The sequence below is a fragment of the Lutjanus erythropterus genome, chromosome 17 (genome assembly GCF_056507025.1).
Source record: "Lutjanus erythropterus isolate fLutEry1 chromosome 17, fLutEry1.hap2, whole genome shotgun sequence".
In the NCBI taxonomy this organism is placed as follows: domain Eukaryota; kingdom Metazoa; phylum Chordata; class Actinopteri; order Lutjaniformes; family Lutjanidae; genus Lutjanus; species Lutjanus erythropterus.
Window position 1 is genome coordinate 20,365,423 of NC_139333.1, and position 16,263 is coordinate 20,381,685.

Genomic DNA, 16,263 nt, shown 5'->3' on the forward strand with positions numbered 1-16,263 from the left:
TCTGTCCTACATAGCAAAACCTGCAGGTATGAATTTCAGGTGGCGGCAAATCAGCCCCTGATTCCCTTAAATAAGACAGAGTTTTACATGTTGTTTAGTTAGGGTAAACTTTGTGAAACACTGTCTATGCCATATTCTTAATTATTTGTCCTCTCTTGTAAATTCAGTAAGTGTAATGCTTTAACTTATTCCTTTCTTTGTATTAAAAATACAGTGTCAGTTTGTCCCAGTGTGTTGCAGTACCTGAAGGCTACTAAACAATCAATGTTATGTTGTGTACGGATGCTAACATGTACTGTACACGCAACATCTATTGCACTGTCCATCCTGGGAGGGGGATCCATCCTCAGTTCTCCCTGAGGTTTTTTCTTTTTTTCCTCTGTTAAAATATTTATTCAGGGAGTTTTTTCCCTTACTCTACAGGACAGGACAGAGGGTGTTGCACATTCTGAAGATTGTGAAGCTTCCTGAGGAAAATTTGGATCTGTAATGATAAGATTTGACCTGACCTGATATGTATTGTGTTTATACCAATGTAAAGATCTGAACATAATGTGAGCCAGACTACCTCCAGATGTGGTCAGGCAAATCCAATCACATTCCATTTGTAGCTTACATTTGCATTATCTGGATAACATGTCTGGATACGGATCGCAATTTAATACCAGGTGTACATGTGGTCTGTGACTCTATATGCATCTATGTTGCAAGGAATCACTTTTTATGTTGCCCACGAGCAAAATGGCATGCAAAGTCGTATCTGTCTATGCACATGTGGCCACAGATGTTGCACTGGAATGGGTGTTCATAGCCATGGCAGCCCATGTGAATAGTGTAGAGGATATTATCCAGAAACTGAATATCACAATGCTCGCATTTATGCAAAAGCTGTTGGTCCGGTGCAGTCGGGGCAGGGGCGGGTGTGCTCGGCTGGCTGTTGCTAACACTCGCAGTGAGAGTGTTGCTCTCAACGCCAAGGCCGGGTACGGGACTGGAACTTGTGCGTCCCGAGGTGGGAGACTCTTTTTTAGGTGGTGAAGTCTGCACTCCGTTTGAACACATTGCAACGTGTTCACTAGAGACCTGCTGTATGAGGATGGGCTTCTCCTCTGTTAACGACTCGCTGTCTGGGGATACAGCAGTCTGAGACTCGGGGTGAAGGTCGGCCAACTGGCCAGCCAGCGTAGACAGCTGGTCCAGTGGGTTGTTAAAAGTTAAACCATTAGCAGCTTTGTTGCGACTGTCTGTCTCATCTACCCTGGGCAGGCTCTTGTACTCGCTGCTGTTCAAATGGTGGTGGATCTTATGAGACAAGTCATTCAGATAATCTGACTTTGGCAGTCCAATGGAGGGAGAGTTGAAGTTGATGAGCAGTCGCCTGCTGAAGCCCAGCGAGCCCGTCCTCTTCTGCAGGGAGCTCAACATCCTCTTGTTTGAGAATGGAGGGCGGACGACCCTCGTGGGAAGAAGCTTGTGGCGACGGCGACGGTGGTGTGACAGGTTGCTGCGATCGCTACAGCGGAAGGCGCAGAGGTCACACTTGTATGGCTTCTCTCCCGTGTGCGAGCGCATGTGGGCTTCCAGGTGTCGCTCATAAGCTGATGCAAAAGGGCACAGCTGGCAGCGGTGAGGCTTTTCTCCTGGGGGACAATCAGGATAGGACATAATTGCAGTTATAATACTGATATTACCAAACATAGTTTACTGTGAAAGAGTAAACAGATGAGGCAAATAGGCAAGTACGAGGGAGGCTTGATGATATGACAGAAAAAGAGAAAGCAAGAAGATCTCCCAATATTTCATCCTTAACTGTCACGTGAATGTAGGTCAACAATATTAAATGAATACATAAACATTCTACTAGATTGCACAGATCTTGATTTATAAAATAATATGCAGATTCCACTCAGGCCACATGAGCAATGATAACCAGTGACATATCAGTTGAACTTAATTAATTACAGGATAGCTGGGGTTTTGTAATTAATTAACCACATCTGTGTTCAGCCGGTGTTGAACTACAATAGGGATACAACTAATGATTATTTTCATTGTCAATTAATCTGTTATATTCTTTATTAATGGATTAGTTGTTTAGTCTATAAAACGTAAGAAAAAGTTGAAGATTGTTGATCACATGGCGTCCTCAAATGTCTTGTTTTGCCCAAAACCCAAAGATATTCAGTTTACTGTCATAAAGAAGTGAAGAGAACAAAATATTCACAATTACAAAGCTGAGCATGCTGTCTGAATTGCCTGCACATTTTTGGGCATGGTGTTGCCAAAGTGAATGAGTGCAGTGGGAGCACTGACCTGTGTGGATGCGGATGTGCTCTATTAATCGAGCCATGCCCTTGTTGGCATAGCTGCAGTAGCTGCACTTGTATTTTCCATCACAGGTCCTCTCCAGGCCGTCCATCTGTACATCTGATCCCTCCTCCATGGACAGGCTCACCTCCACAGACGGAGCGTCCAGACCATTCTGCTCACTCCTGGGGGCAACTAAAACCAAACACACAACGACTTTAAAATGTTTTATTCTTTATTTGCCAAAGATATGTGGTTTTATAATTAGACGTCCTTCTCACCAGCTTGAAACGTGTCTCCTGACTCTTTTTCTCCGCAGACAGAGCCTGAGATCATGTTGACATGTTGGGTTTGCTGTGTCAGGTATTCTTGAAATTCCCTCACAAAATCCACCGGCTCGGTCTTTATTTCCTCCATTTCCTTCTTCTGCGTTAAACCTTAAAATGTGCGGAGGAGATAAGTCCATAAACAGACGTGCAACAACTCTGCCTTCACATGTAATTTTCGCTAACCTACAATACATAACATAGCTTCTTATAAAACATCTTAGTGATTAGCTTATAGCTATTAACAACAATGCTAACGTTGCCTAGCTAGCTCGACCCTAACAGCAATTTTAATCATTAATAACACCGGCTATCTCACAATATCTTCAAAAGGCTCATATCTTACCTTTCAGTGTCTAAGTAGCATTATTGTTAAACATGAAAAATGTAAAAATTTGACTCCGGGTAGAAATTATCCGGATACAATTGTTACCAAGCGAACGCTTCCGTTTTTGTGATGCGTCTGATTCCGTGTCCCCCCAAATGCAACTGTTGCCTTCCGGTACTGTCGGAAAAAAATCGTTTATAAATTTACACACACACACACACACACACACACACACACACACACACACACACACACACACACACACACACACACACAGTTGCTTACTGATAACAATTATTATTATTATTAGTAGTAGTAGTAGTAGTATTATTATGCCTGACTGCTTGAATTTGTTTTTACTCAACAATTTAATCATTAATGCTAAAGCACAACCATGAAACACGAGTGTCTGACTCGTACAAGGACCACTGAACGCAGCATCATTTGTAAACATTTTGTAACTAATCATGGCTGCCCCGCTGGTCAGGATTTTCTCAAAGGTGAGTCTGAATATTATGGTCATAGTTATTTATACTTGCAAGCTTTCCACGCTGATTTCAGTGTGTCTTTGACTGTATTTACCTCTGTGTTTTCCACTTTATCCTTTATTACGTAACCTCTCTCTTGCTGATGGGACGTCCGTAGCTAACATACGGCTAACGTTAGCTTCAGAGCACAAACGCAGTAACGTAGCTGAATAGTACTAAATGAAACATTGAATAACTAAACATTAATTCAGTGGCAAATAATGGCCGACATGACTAACTAAATCGCCTATTCAGATTATGCACTAGACATGTCAACTGTTGTGTGTCCTGCTTTCAGTCTTGCAGACAGATCTGTCGACCATGGGGTACATGCAGCCAGGCTGGATGGAGGAGCATGTCCAACAGACCTGCACCAGACATGTCTTCAGACCAGGCAGCTGCGGGGGTCTCCTTCCCTCCCCTTCAAACATATTCAGAGGAGGAGGGCATGATGAGGGAAGCAGGTGAGCTGTGTGAATCTCAAAGCCATCCACCTCACAGAGCCATTTATTATCTTGACTTAATCTGGTAATGTATGTAGCACTGCTGCTGACAGCTGGATTTGGACATTTCTCTAACAGTAATCATCTGTCTTGTTGTTTGACAGTAAAAAAATATGCACAAGAGCGCATTGCCCCGTTTGTGTCGAAGATGGATGAAAATTCTGTCATGGACGAGGAAGTGCTCAAATCTCTCTTTGAACAGGGTGTATGTAATTCATTAAATTATGAATGAACTACCATCAAGTTAGTGACAGTCTGTCTTTTCTGTCAAGTGACTCTGATATTGATTTGTATTTGTTTTTTACAACAGCTCATGGGCATTGAGATTGACCCAGAGTATGGCGGCACCGGCTCCACATTCTTCTCCTCCATTCTGGTCATTGAGGAGCTGGCAAAGGTGGACCCCTCTGTGGCCGTGCTCTGTGACATCCAGAACACACTGATCAACACGCTGTTTGTCAAACTGGGCACGCCAGCTCAGAAAGAGCAGTACCTCAGCCGACTGTCGACCGACATGGTGAGCAATCTGATGGCTGTGACACAAAGATTTTATTAGAATGTCAATCGTTTAATCCTCACAGTTGTAAATACTGTAAATACCTACTTACATGCCTTGTCACACAGATTGGAAGCTTCTGCCTCTCTGAAGCAGAGTCAGGGAGCGACGCCTTTTCTCTAAAGACACGTGCTGAGAAACATAAAGACTATTATGTCATCAATGGATCCAAGATGTGGATCAGCAACGCCGAGCATGCAGGTGTTTTCCTGGTGATGGCCAATGTGGATCCCTCTGCTGTGAGTGACTCCTCATCTTGAAGTGTTGGTGCCTGTTTTCAGATAAGAAAGCTGGGAACACTTTGGTGTCATGAAGGTCATGTCTATAATGTGTTACACACATTCACATTCATAACACATTACAATGCAAGTAAAGTACAAGTAATACAAGTAGCGTTTGTAATGTATTATAAGTTCAGCATGTATAATATGTTGTACCTCTGTGTCGCTTTTATAAGACTTTTTAATGCATTTATAAGGCTTTAAAAAAGTTTCAGAAATGTTTATATTCATGCATAACAACTCAAATAATAATTATTAAGTATTATTAATGGCTCAGCATTCATACTGCTTTTTACCACCATGTCACTTTCATAAGATATTTAATTGCATTTATATGACTTAATAAAACTCTTACATAACTCTTATAACAAGTTTATAAGAGTAGTCCATTAGATATATTAGATTATAACCACCATGACTTTTAGCCAGTTATAAACACACATAGGGAACTGGTCTAACATATCATAACAGGTTATAAATTCTAATTTTTTAAAAAATGGAATAATGTTATGTGTTATTGTTTAATTAACATGAAATCTATGATTCTTGCCCGGCTACTATTCAAGATCAATCAACCTTTACATCTGTCCGATTCAGCTCAGACTCTGAGTCTTCTTTGAAACACTGTTGTCACTTTGGGATGGAGTTATAAAGCCTTATGAACACTGAACTTATATTACATTATCTACACCACTCATAATACTTTGTATTACTGTGTTACTTTAATTGTTGTCCTTGTATTTTGCCTTGTTTATTTTGTTACCTTGTGAGTTGCCATGCATGATTACAAAGACTCATGAAGACTCTTAAAGAGCCATATAAATTTCTTATGAATGTGCTGATAATGCATTATAGACAGGACCTTCACAGGAAGTGATACCAAAAAAATCTCCCTTATTTATTTTTATATTTCTCTTTATGGAGACTGTAAAAATACCTAATCTTATCATCTGAAATCACAAAGATGGGCAATAAAGAGTATGATTCTGTACTGAAATGTGTGCCTCTTTAATGTGAAGACAAACTGACTTTTGGTTGACAGGGCTACAGAGGCATCACCTGCTTCATCGTGGACCGGGACACAGAGGGACTTGAGATTTGCAAGAAAGAGAACAAACTCGGCCTGCGCGCATCCTCCACCTGCCCGCTCAACCTCGACAACGTCAAGGTATTAACGCACGTCTTGTACTGTTTTTGATCAATATGAAGCAACCGCATACTGTGAGTTTTACTAACTTCCTGCTCACTGTTTTAGGTACCAGAGAAGAACATTTTGGGACAGATCGGTCACGGGTACAAGTATGCCATTGGAATGTTGAACGAGGGCAGGATTGGAATTGCTGCTCAGGTAAATCATGAAATGTACTTTATTCAAGATGAAAACATGTAAAATAGAAATGTTGCGTGTTCCAACCTTGTCTGTGTGTGTCTCAGATGCTCGGGCTGGCACAGGGTTGCTTTGACAACACTATTCCTTACACCAGACAGAGGGTGCAGTTTGGTAAACGGATCTTTGACTTCCAGGTAAAGATGCAAAATCCACTCCCTTCACGTGACACGTTTGATTATTCTGGAGATCTGTGTGTTCAGTGATGTTGTTATGGTCATGCTTTGTGTTGCAGGGCATGCAGCACCAAATTGCTCATGTAGCAACACAGATCGAAGCCGCTCGCCTGCTCACGTACAACGCTGCTCGACTAAAGGAAGCTGGAAGACCTTTCATTAAAGAGGCCTGTATGGCTAAATACTTCACTGCAGAGGTGAGTTTCTTCGTTCACTGACTATACATCAATACAAGGTTTTCTGAGGGCTTTGGAGCCGTTAATACACAAAACGTACATTTGTAATAAACGTGCGTTCATTCAATAAATCTTTTTTAAGATTTTGAACTTACATCAGAGATCTGAGCAACATCTTAAAGGCACACAAAATAATCACACAGGTTCACAAACAATCAAATATAAAAGAAGCGCACATAATAATTATATATGTGTGGATATTGTTGATATGAGACAAACAGACAGCAAGAGAAAGACTTTATATTGTGTTATTGGATGTAATAACCGCACTAAAAGAGAAGGATGAGTGCAGAACCACAATATGTTCCTTTGTCAGCTGGGGAGAAATTACCAGACTCCATTAAAAAATCTCTGTATTCGATTGCTTATTCAGCATGTAGGGCAGGATGGTTATGTGTTTACTCGTATTTCTAAGATATATCAAGATTATCAGAGTTATCAGATGTTTTTATAAGTCAGTTTTCTGTATTTTTAGGGTTTTCTTGTGTTGTAATAGTACTTGATCAACTCAACATCATTTTTCTAATTTCATCTATGTTATCCAACTGTTTTTTCTTTAACTCCTATAAAAAGATATGTTCACTCTCAGAGAAGCATCCTCCTGGTTGAATTAAATTCATTGTAATATCTGTTGTGTTTCGTCTTCCTCAGGTTGCTACTTTAACCACATCAAAATGCATCGAGTGGATGGGGGGGGTAGGTTTCACCAAAGACTACCCCATAGAGAAGTACTACAGAGACTGTAAAATTGGTGAGTATGACTGAACAAATGTGCACCACTAGACAAACACTGACTCGAGTTTGGCCACTGTTTATTAGATTGTTGATAAAGTAACTGCCACTGAAGTTACACTCATGGAAAGGACACACAACTCAAGAGGGCTGTGGGCAGGTCAGGTGTAGCTGTTCGTGATTGGACAAGAGCAGGGCGGGGAGAGGGGCTGATAGCGGTGGCTGTAATCGGACACTGCAGGAATTCCCCCGGCTGACCCCCTTCAGAGTGCCATTATACCAACAGACAGCCAAGGAAGCAGCGAGGGCAAAATGTCACTTTTCCTTTCATCACCACCTTTCTGTCTCTCCGGTTCTCCAGCTGGAGCTCTGGCTGCAGGCTGCATAATAAGCCCCCTTGTCTCCTGATAGTGAAAGCTGCAGGCTCATGCAGGGGAATTCGGCAAAACTGACCTTGTTTTGTACAGCGGGAATTAACTCTAATGCTCTGTTTTGTCTCTGTGTGCAGGTACCATTTATGAGGGCACAACAAATGTCCAGTTGACCACTATGGCCAAGTTTATTGATAAGGAGTACGACTACTGAGATGACCTGACCGGAGCCTGATAGATTTCACTCTGCTGTGTTACACTCCAAATTTGTTCGTTGCTGTAGAATTGCTTTTGTGTTTCTAGAGTTTTGTTGCAGTTTCATGTGTTTGTTGTCAATATAAGTAGTTCCCACTACTGATGTTACTGATGTGGGTACATTTACCCAGCTTTAGGGTTAAAGGGACAGTTCACCCCATTATCAAAGAACAGATTTGTCCATGTTGATGTTTTTGGTGAGAGTTGCAGAGTCTTAGAGATATCAGCTAGAGAAGAACCGAAAATAATATGCAGAATCTGAATCAGAATACTACCCAGACCTACACGAGCATGAGCCTCTCGTCCATGAGTAGATGCACGCCTCCTTCTGGGCTGTGAAATGTTCCACTAACAGTGGAAAGAAAATAGTTCCTACGTGAAACTGCTCACAATAAGGTCTGTGGATTATCCTGAGTAAAGTGGTCATGATTTCTGGCAAGAGACTTTGCTGCTTTTTGGATGCTGTAAGCACCATAAGTGCAATTTAGTTCCATTATATTGGAGAAAAGGCAGACATCTCTACCACCAAAATCTCCAAAACTCTGCAACTCACACCAAAAAATTCTGTATAACAATTTATCCATCCAACATAAATAGCACTACAGGTAAGAGGAGAAATGTGTATTTTTGATTTTGAGTTGAACTCTCCCTTTAAAGTAGTTCTGCTATAATACTGTTTGTTTTTCAGACCTTTCCAAATGTCTAAGAATAAGTTTGTCATATGTCGAGCTCTTCCCTCTTATCATCATTTGTCCTCCTCCTCTTGTTGAGATGTGATGATAAATTATGTCCACACTATGTAACTGATCCATATGTTGCAATATGAAAATTATTATAATTTTCAGTGTCAGTGCCTTCTGAGGGTCTGCTATGACTGAATTGAATCACTTTTGACGTGTGTTTTCTTTACAGGACACTCTAGAGTAGGTGGATCGTAACAGTCATACTCCGTAAATACTGTACAGTTTGTCGGGAAAGTGAGGAAGTGATTTTACACTTTGTTAAGAAATTATCTGTGAAGAGTGATCCGTCAGTAACTTTGGCATTATCAATAAATGTATGCTGTTGTGCTGTCGACCATCTTTCTCTGGTGTTAGCAGAGTGATGCGGAGATCTGTCACTAGATGGCAGCATTCTCCAGCATGTCAACAGCACATCTCAGTGAAAGGGCAGTCAATTACTGTGTCTATTAACAGCCTGTCACCTCTAATGATATTTTATATCAGTTTAATTATGCTGGTGCTTCAGATGAAAAGAGGCTGCCACGTGTAATTGACTCACTGATAATTTTTCAGGTGAGATTGATGACATTTCTGTGCCGCGTGTAAGATGAGGTCCATTGTTTTGCAGGAGGCAGACAAGCTGCGTCCAAGTGTACAGACTCATTACCCATGATGACCCCTTGTAAAAATGAATGGTGTGTCTTGAAAGCCACTGATCTCTGACAGTATTTAACAATATTTATTAAAAGTGGTGGGTAAAAATCAGATTAATAAAAATCAGCTGCAGTGATACACATTGGCCATAACTGTTCTAATACACGTTAACATGATTATGCCACATTTCATCACACTGAATAAACTTTATTTTATTGGGGAAATAACAAAACAGTTTTTCTATTTGGGCTTCCAAACATCATGTATCTAACACTACAGAAAAAAATGAAGCAGTCTGTGAAAGAAAAAAGAAATAAAGACAAAGCATTCTCCCAAGAGCAGCAAAAATGGTGCATTTTAATTATTTATTTATTTATAATGCCACTAAATGAATATGTTACATAAAAAAAACCTAAGATTCAGTGTTGTGATGAGATTTTGTTAATGCCTGATTAGTGTTTGATAAATATTCAGTGTTACCTGTTGATACCAGGTCCAACACACACTCCAGCAAGATCTTCTCCACATAATAAATTAGATTCATTTGAAATATCTCCTGTCCTTTTGAAAATCTTGGGTTATTTGTTTCTGAGATGTCTGTCAGACAGAATAAACAAAGTTGGAGAATTTTCATTATCATAGCCTGTAAATAAGCCAACATAGATTTGTTCCTTAAATATTGTAAATAGTGTGTTTTTGTGACATTTTTACACATCTGGTTTGGAAAAAAAAAAATGCTCTTGTAATGCTCATTTCACATTCATTATCCTATGAAGTTTATGTAGTATGAAGTCATTATTCAGTCCCATTTTTATCTCCAAACATTTGGTGAAAGAAGAGTGACAGCCAACATTTCTACCCAAACCACAAAGGAATTTCAAAAGTCAGACTTCAATTTTTCAGCTTTGGGGGCAATTTATCTCTTCACACAGAGATCTAAGACAAATGGCTGCCTCATTTTGTGCAAATTTTGATATAGAGCACATGAGTATAGTTTTATATGCAGGTACATTTGAAAGGTGAATTTAAGATGTAAAATCTAATTTAGACTTTGTCTGCTGGCTCTGTTGCTCATAATCTGACATGAGTAAAGTGCGTTATGTGTGATGTCACTATATAAACCTTTATGTTTTAAACCTTGCCTTGGATCTGATTAACCTCAGGCTGACCAGGAAAGAAATGAAGCTCAGACAGACAGAGAGGAAAGTGTTGTCAGTAAGATCAGCTCCATGTTTGTCCAGACATTTTCAAAAATCACTAAAACGCCAAAATTGAAAAGGGGGGAGCACGGGCCTGCGTTTGCATCACTGATTGAGTGTACTTTGTTTTCCCCTCTGATCCACTCTGACTTGTTCTGCCTATTGTGCGAGCTCCGGTTTAATGAACATAATCTGATGAAAACACACAGCTATCTGCTTTTCACTTTGCCTTGGCAAACGCAGCTCAACTAGCCTCTTTTCTCCGCCCCCATCTTTAACACAGCTATGAGACCTCTAATTATGCAGGGATTCAAGTAGCTTTTCACAAAACACTGTGTTGTCCTTTAGAGCTGGAGAGCGCTCCATGAGCTAAAAGGACAGGCTGCATGTTTGTAGGTTGAGCAAATTCAGTTGATTTGATTAGTTCTCTGCATCTGCTTCAGGGCTGGTTTGAATGATAATTCTTAAAGGCATCCCAGGTTGTGTTTTTTTGGCCTCTCTGTAAAAAAAATCATGCAAGAATTTAGTGGAATCAACTGATCTTTTCTCATTAACTTAACTTAACTATATATGTTTTATTAACCTCAAATGAATTCAACTTAAAATTTCTTCTTTCTTTCAGATGACTTCAGAAATTCTAAAATGAGTTGAAGTCATTTGACTTGAAATGATGAATTAAATAAAAGCACTGCTGTGAGTTCCCTCAACTCATCAAATTAAATTTAAAAAGAAACACTCAGAACTAATGATTTAACCTAAGTTCAGTCAACTCACATTTTTAACATAACAGGGGAACTTACGTTTTTAAGTTGAATTGTTTAAAATGATTTTATTAATGGAAAAAAACTGAATGTCTGTGCTGATATAAATCAAACTGGCTGAATGTGAAAAGACAACTCAAGGTAATTTTGTGATAATTGAAAACAAATAAGCTTTACTGATCAAATAAACTTGATATTAATTCAGTTGTACTTGAGGAAACATGTTCAATAAGTTCATTAAGCTCATTCAGTAAGCTGTTTATCATTTCTGAAAATAAATACTAGATTTTTTTTTAAAGTTTGATCATCCTGAATAACTAAAACTTTATATTTATCTTAAGTTAATGAGAAAGGATTTGTCACAAGATTCCTATGATTTTTGTACAAAAGAAAAAATCTATATCCAAAAGCTGTTTTCAGGTCTTATTTCTTCACTGGCCAATTTTTTTCTGTTTGTTTTAGGATTGTCTAAGTGACAGATGCATATATGCATATCCAGTTGATTCAAAAATCCAGGATTCACCACACATCTCACTTACTATAAGCACATAGTTCCTTCAATGCCCCACCCCCGTTCATTTTGTCTTTATCATCTAATCTGATCACACTTGATAATATGAACATCTCATTACACATGCAAACATAATTAGCCACATCCGAGCACTGCTATTACTGTTAATATGTGACAGAAACAAGACTTGTTGTGTCATCCTCTTGCATTAGATCACCTGCTGCTGCCCCTGTGGGTTTGCAAGCTTTTGTACAGAGCTGATTTGAAAAGCCTTTATCACAATGGTAAGCATTCAATTTAATGTCTGCCTGTAGCGCTTCCTGACTAATGAAATTACACTGAAGTCAATGAGCTCCGGTCCAGGAGAGACACAGACAGTGCATAATGCTTTGCTGGTGGACACAGGTGGAACAGATGAGGTTTGCGTGTTTGGTACAACAGATGAAGGACAGGTTGATCCACAGCGGGTCACAACGTCCAACAAACAGCGTCTGTTTTCCTTGTGCTATAAGAAATAAAAGTAGCACTACTATTTAAATCCAAGTCTTCTATTTTTAGCAGTGTTCATGTGTTTTCGGTGCGTAAAATGTGCGTAATTTGTGTAATATCAAGTGTTTACAGCTCTGTGTTTAGGTGTGATAATCCCCGGACCGTTTATTCAATTTACTGACAGGTGATTGCGGCTCGCACACGCCCCCTAAAACCCCGAGACATTTTCCTCTTTAATCTAATTGGATGATAAGTGGGTGCGTACTGTGGAGCCCGATGGCGGCCCTTTCTCTTTGGAGTCTATTCTCGTCACAGCCCCTTGCGGTTTCATCTCAAATCCCATTTGCTATTGTACCTGCCCAATAGCAGAGACCGAGCGCGTTTTAACTAGGAGGCATTTTTTATTTCATCATTACAATCCAGCTCAAGTTTGACGCAGTGATCTCTGCGCTCTCACTCTGATCATCCTCAGGAGCTGGACGCAGCTGCGGGCCACTTTTCTCTTCGTCTCTCTCGTATGATTTTAACGTAAACTACAATTCAAGACGATCTTTTTCAGGTGTTTACTTCCCCTTGGTAAGTTTTGATGGTGATCCACATCGGACAGTAACCGGTGATGGCAGACTCTGATGCGCAAGAGACTCGCCAACCCGCAAAAGACTCGCCGTTCTCCATCAAGAACCTGCTGAACATCGAAGACAAACCTGCAAAGCCGAAAAGCTTCCTCGGCTCGTCCAAAGGAGTGTTTGAAGGCAGCTTCTTCTCTCGGCTCGGGGACTTGACGTCTTTCCCTCGATTCGAGTTGCCCGCACAGAGAATTGGACTATCAGCGCAGTATCTGGAGAGAGCGTCTACTTGGTGGTACCCATACACGCTCGGGACTCATCTGAGGACTGCGGGTAAATATGATCAAATTTAGCTCTGCATGTAAACGAAATAAAGGACTTGAGGGGTTGTGTTTGGTCTGGAAAAATCTTGAATTATGTTCATTTACAGCAAAAAACTATTATTTAAATACCACAAAGGGATGCAAATATCAGAATTACCTTAAATGATAAGGAATTATGTCCAGAAACTCTGTTAAAAGAAAATTAGTGTTTTGTCTGGAAAAGTCTGAATTTAGATTCATTTTACGGAAAAGGCCTAATGTTTTATATCATGAAGAGATAGCCTAAAAATTGAGCATTAAATAAAGGAATTATGTCCTGAAACTCACAACTAAATGTCAATATTTTAACAAAAGGAAAACGAGTGTCTAGAATTAATAAAATACAGGCGATTATTGCAGATTAACTTGTAATAATTTTCATTTTTACTGTAATTCCATCCATAAGTAACATGATGACAGAATGCATGGCTGGTTTCATTTAGCAGTGTTCCACCAGCACAAATTACCACCGTAATATGTACAGTATAAACATTGCAATTTAGCCTTATTGTTATCTATAACTAAACTAAGTGTAGTCCAGGTGCTTTAGAAGTAACAATTCTGCGATTTTTAACATTAGAACCTCAACTTTAAGCATATGACCAGTGCAGCAAGAGATATGAGACAAAACTAGTTACTGCAGCACAGCTGTGTTAAAACTACAGTGGAAACACTGCATATTTTCATTAATAAAACGTCTGACAGCAAAAGTCTTGAAGGGGTCCTTGACGTGAAAACGTTTGAGAAAGTCTATATAGGTCTATATATGATTTTTCTACAGGGTCTGAGAAGGCCAACCTGAGAGAAGCATCACCTCCACCGGACAGACGCTCCCCGGATCTCCAAAAAAGTGACCAAGATGCCAAAGAGGAGAGCGCCGACGACGATATCGCGCTGGATGAGAGTGACTCGGAGGAGCCAAAGAAAGAAATAGACCCGGAGGACGACTGGAGGAGAAAAACGGACGAGCTGGACCCCGACAGGAAGCCCTGTCGCAAGAAGAAGACGCGCACGGTGTTTTCCCGGAGTCAGGTCTTCCAGCTGGAGTCCACCTTCGACATAAAGCGCTACCTGAGCAGCTCTGAGCGGGCCGGCCTGGCCGCGTCCCTGCACCTGACGGAGACGCAGGTGAAAATCTGGTTTCAGAACCGGAGGAATAAGTGGAAACGGCAGCTGGCCGCGGAGCTGGAGGCGGCCAACCTGAGCCACGCGGCGGCGCAGAGGATTGTGCGAGTTCCCATACTTTACCATGAGAACGGAGGAGCACCAGAAACGGCCGGGGGCCCCGCTGCAAACTCACCGGGCAGCCAGTCACTCCTGACTTTTCCCCACCACATGTACTATTCCCACCCGGTGCCGCTGCTGAGGCCCGTTTAACACTGACTGTGTCGTTATAGCGTTGTACATATGTTTTTAAATGAGAGGGACCTTCATTGGAAAAAATAAAATACAGTTTTGTATATTTTGTAGATTCAATGGACACAATGGTAGATTATTATTATTATTATTATTATTATTATTATTATTATTACATACTCATGATTTATCATGTTGAAATGCCCTTGAGCAAACAGTCCCGATGCAATTGATGTAACAGGGACAATCTAAAACGATTATTATTATTGTTATTATTATTATTATTGTTATTATTATTATTATTATTATTATTATTATTATTATTATTATTATTATTAGTGATCCTCAAAAGTGAGTTAATATATTTTAATGTATTCGATTTGAAAACAAAAAAGAACTTGTTTTGAACAGGGTTGACTGTCCATATGTATTTTACAGAAATTTGTGTGTGTTTGTAGCAACAAATGTGGAATTTAATATTTTGATATTTTCCAATATTGTGCAATACTGTTGGCTTCACATTAGGCAACTTTTACAGACAAAAAAAAAAATCCCTTTTCTCTTAGTGAGGACAATCATGTCATCCTTAAAAAATAATCCCCGACAAACTGCAGGTGATACGCAATTGTTTTTATGATGTTTTGCCGGTAATTTTAAAGCCATGAAAGAGCCAAAAATAGCCTCTGTTTTTGTGTATGTTTTTTCTCTGATATTGTTATTGAAATTCTGTATATTATATGGTCTTACACTCAGTAAAGATTTCGTTCCAAAAAGAAATGTATCTATCTTTAATATAATTGTGATGTACTTGGGGAAAGAATCATTCAGTCGTTTTGTAAATTTCTTTGTTTTCAAACATTTGTGACTTAAAAAAATGTAATTATAAAGAAACAGTAAGGCAGGATGGAGGTCTGCAGAGATGATGGTGCTATCCTAAATAAAATAGGCTACTAAATTGGCTAATTTTACTTTTATTTAATAATAGTCTTTTTTAATGTGATGACCTGAGAAATTATGAGCGATTGTGTCCTAATTTCAAATAACATTCGAGGAAGAATTTGCTGAAATTTTATTCTGGAAGACACCATTTTGACTATTACAACACGTCTTGTTATAGAGCTATGGTTAGGTTGTGTGCTTTCTTAAATAGACGATAATTATGCAGAGAGACAATAGGCTATCTCAGTGGTTTTCAAACTAGGGTTCAGGGGCCAACAGGGGCCTTTGAGTGGGTTGTAGGGGGTCTCCAGCAAAAGGTTGAATCCATTCATTTTAAAAAATCAATTTGTCTGAACAACGAAAGAAGAAATCGTGTTGAGCGTTTTGATTGTAATTCTTAGAGATCCTATTGACTGACGGTAAAGACTTTATTATCTTCAAACCTAAGAATAAAGAAATGACTTCCTTTAGACAAAATCCTCTCAAATTCAGGGTATGTAAGTGGTGGTCCCAGACATGAAAAAGTTGACTATCTTAAGCGCAAGTGCTAAACTGGGTGCAATTAATATGCAATTTCAAGGGATTAAATAGTCTAGGCGTCAGTCCTTCATTATTCACACATTTTAACGATATTATTCTGCTAACACTGGGTTATTTTTATTTATTTTTTATTGGCGTCTGGGATGACGAAAATAGTCTATGACCTGTTGCTCTATAAG

At 39.6% G+C, this 16,263-nt stretch overlaps 3 protein-coding genes across 3 annotated transcripts; 2 read left to right on the top strand and 1 right to left on the bottom strand.

The window, feature by feature from the left end:
* Positions 1–607: 607 nt before the first annotated feature.
* On the bottom strand, positions 608–3,134 carry LOC146312146 (zinc finger protein Pegasus-like). The gene is made up of 4 exons (XM_084741138.1): positions 2,980–3,134; positions 2,589–2,744; positions 2,314–2,502; positions 608–1,640 (listed from the first exon to the last, which is right to left on the bottom strand). Exons 2-4 carry the CDS (start codon positions 2,722–2,724, stop codon positions 715–717), a joined length of 1,251 nt encoding a protein of 416 aa, XP_084597264.1. The 5' UTR covers positions 2,725–2,744; positions 2,980–3,134; the 3' UTR covers positions 608–714.
* Positions 3,135–3,314: 180 nt separating this feature from the next.
* Positions 3,315–8,637, top strand: acadsb (acyl-CoA dehydrogenase short/branched chain). Its single transcript, XM_084741137.1, has 11 exons — positions 3,315–3,461; positions 3,787–3,952; positions 4,096–4,196; positions 4,302–4,508; positions 4,616–4,786; positions 5,871–5,996; positions 6,084–6,176; positions 6,263–6,352; positions 6,451–6,588; positions 7,279–7,378; positions 7,868–8,637. Exons 1-11 carry the CDS (start codon positions 3,429–3,431, stop codon positions 7,942–7,944), a joined length of 1,302 nt encoding a protein of 433 aa, XP_084597263.1. The 5' UTR covers positions 3,315–3,428; the 3' UTR covers positions 7,945–8,637.
* A 3,765-nt stretch (positions 8,638–12,402) lies between these two features.
* On the top strand, positions 12,403–14,807 carry hmx3b (H6 family homeobox 3b). The gene is made up of 2 exons (XM_084740965.1): positions 12,403–13,220; positions 14,031–14,807. The coding sequence occupies exons 1-2, from the start codon at positions 12,938–12,940 to the stop codon at positions 14,624–14,626; spliced, it is 879 nt and encodes a 292-aa protein (XP_084597091.1). The 5' UTR covers positions 12,403–12,937; the 3' UTR covers positions 14,627–14,807.
* The last annotated feature ends 1,456 nt before the right edge of the window (positions 14,808–16,263 follow it).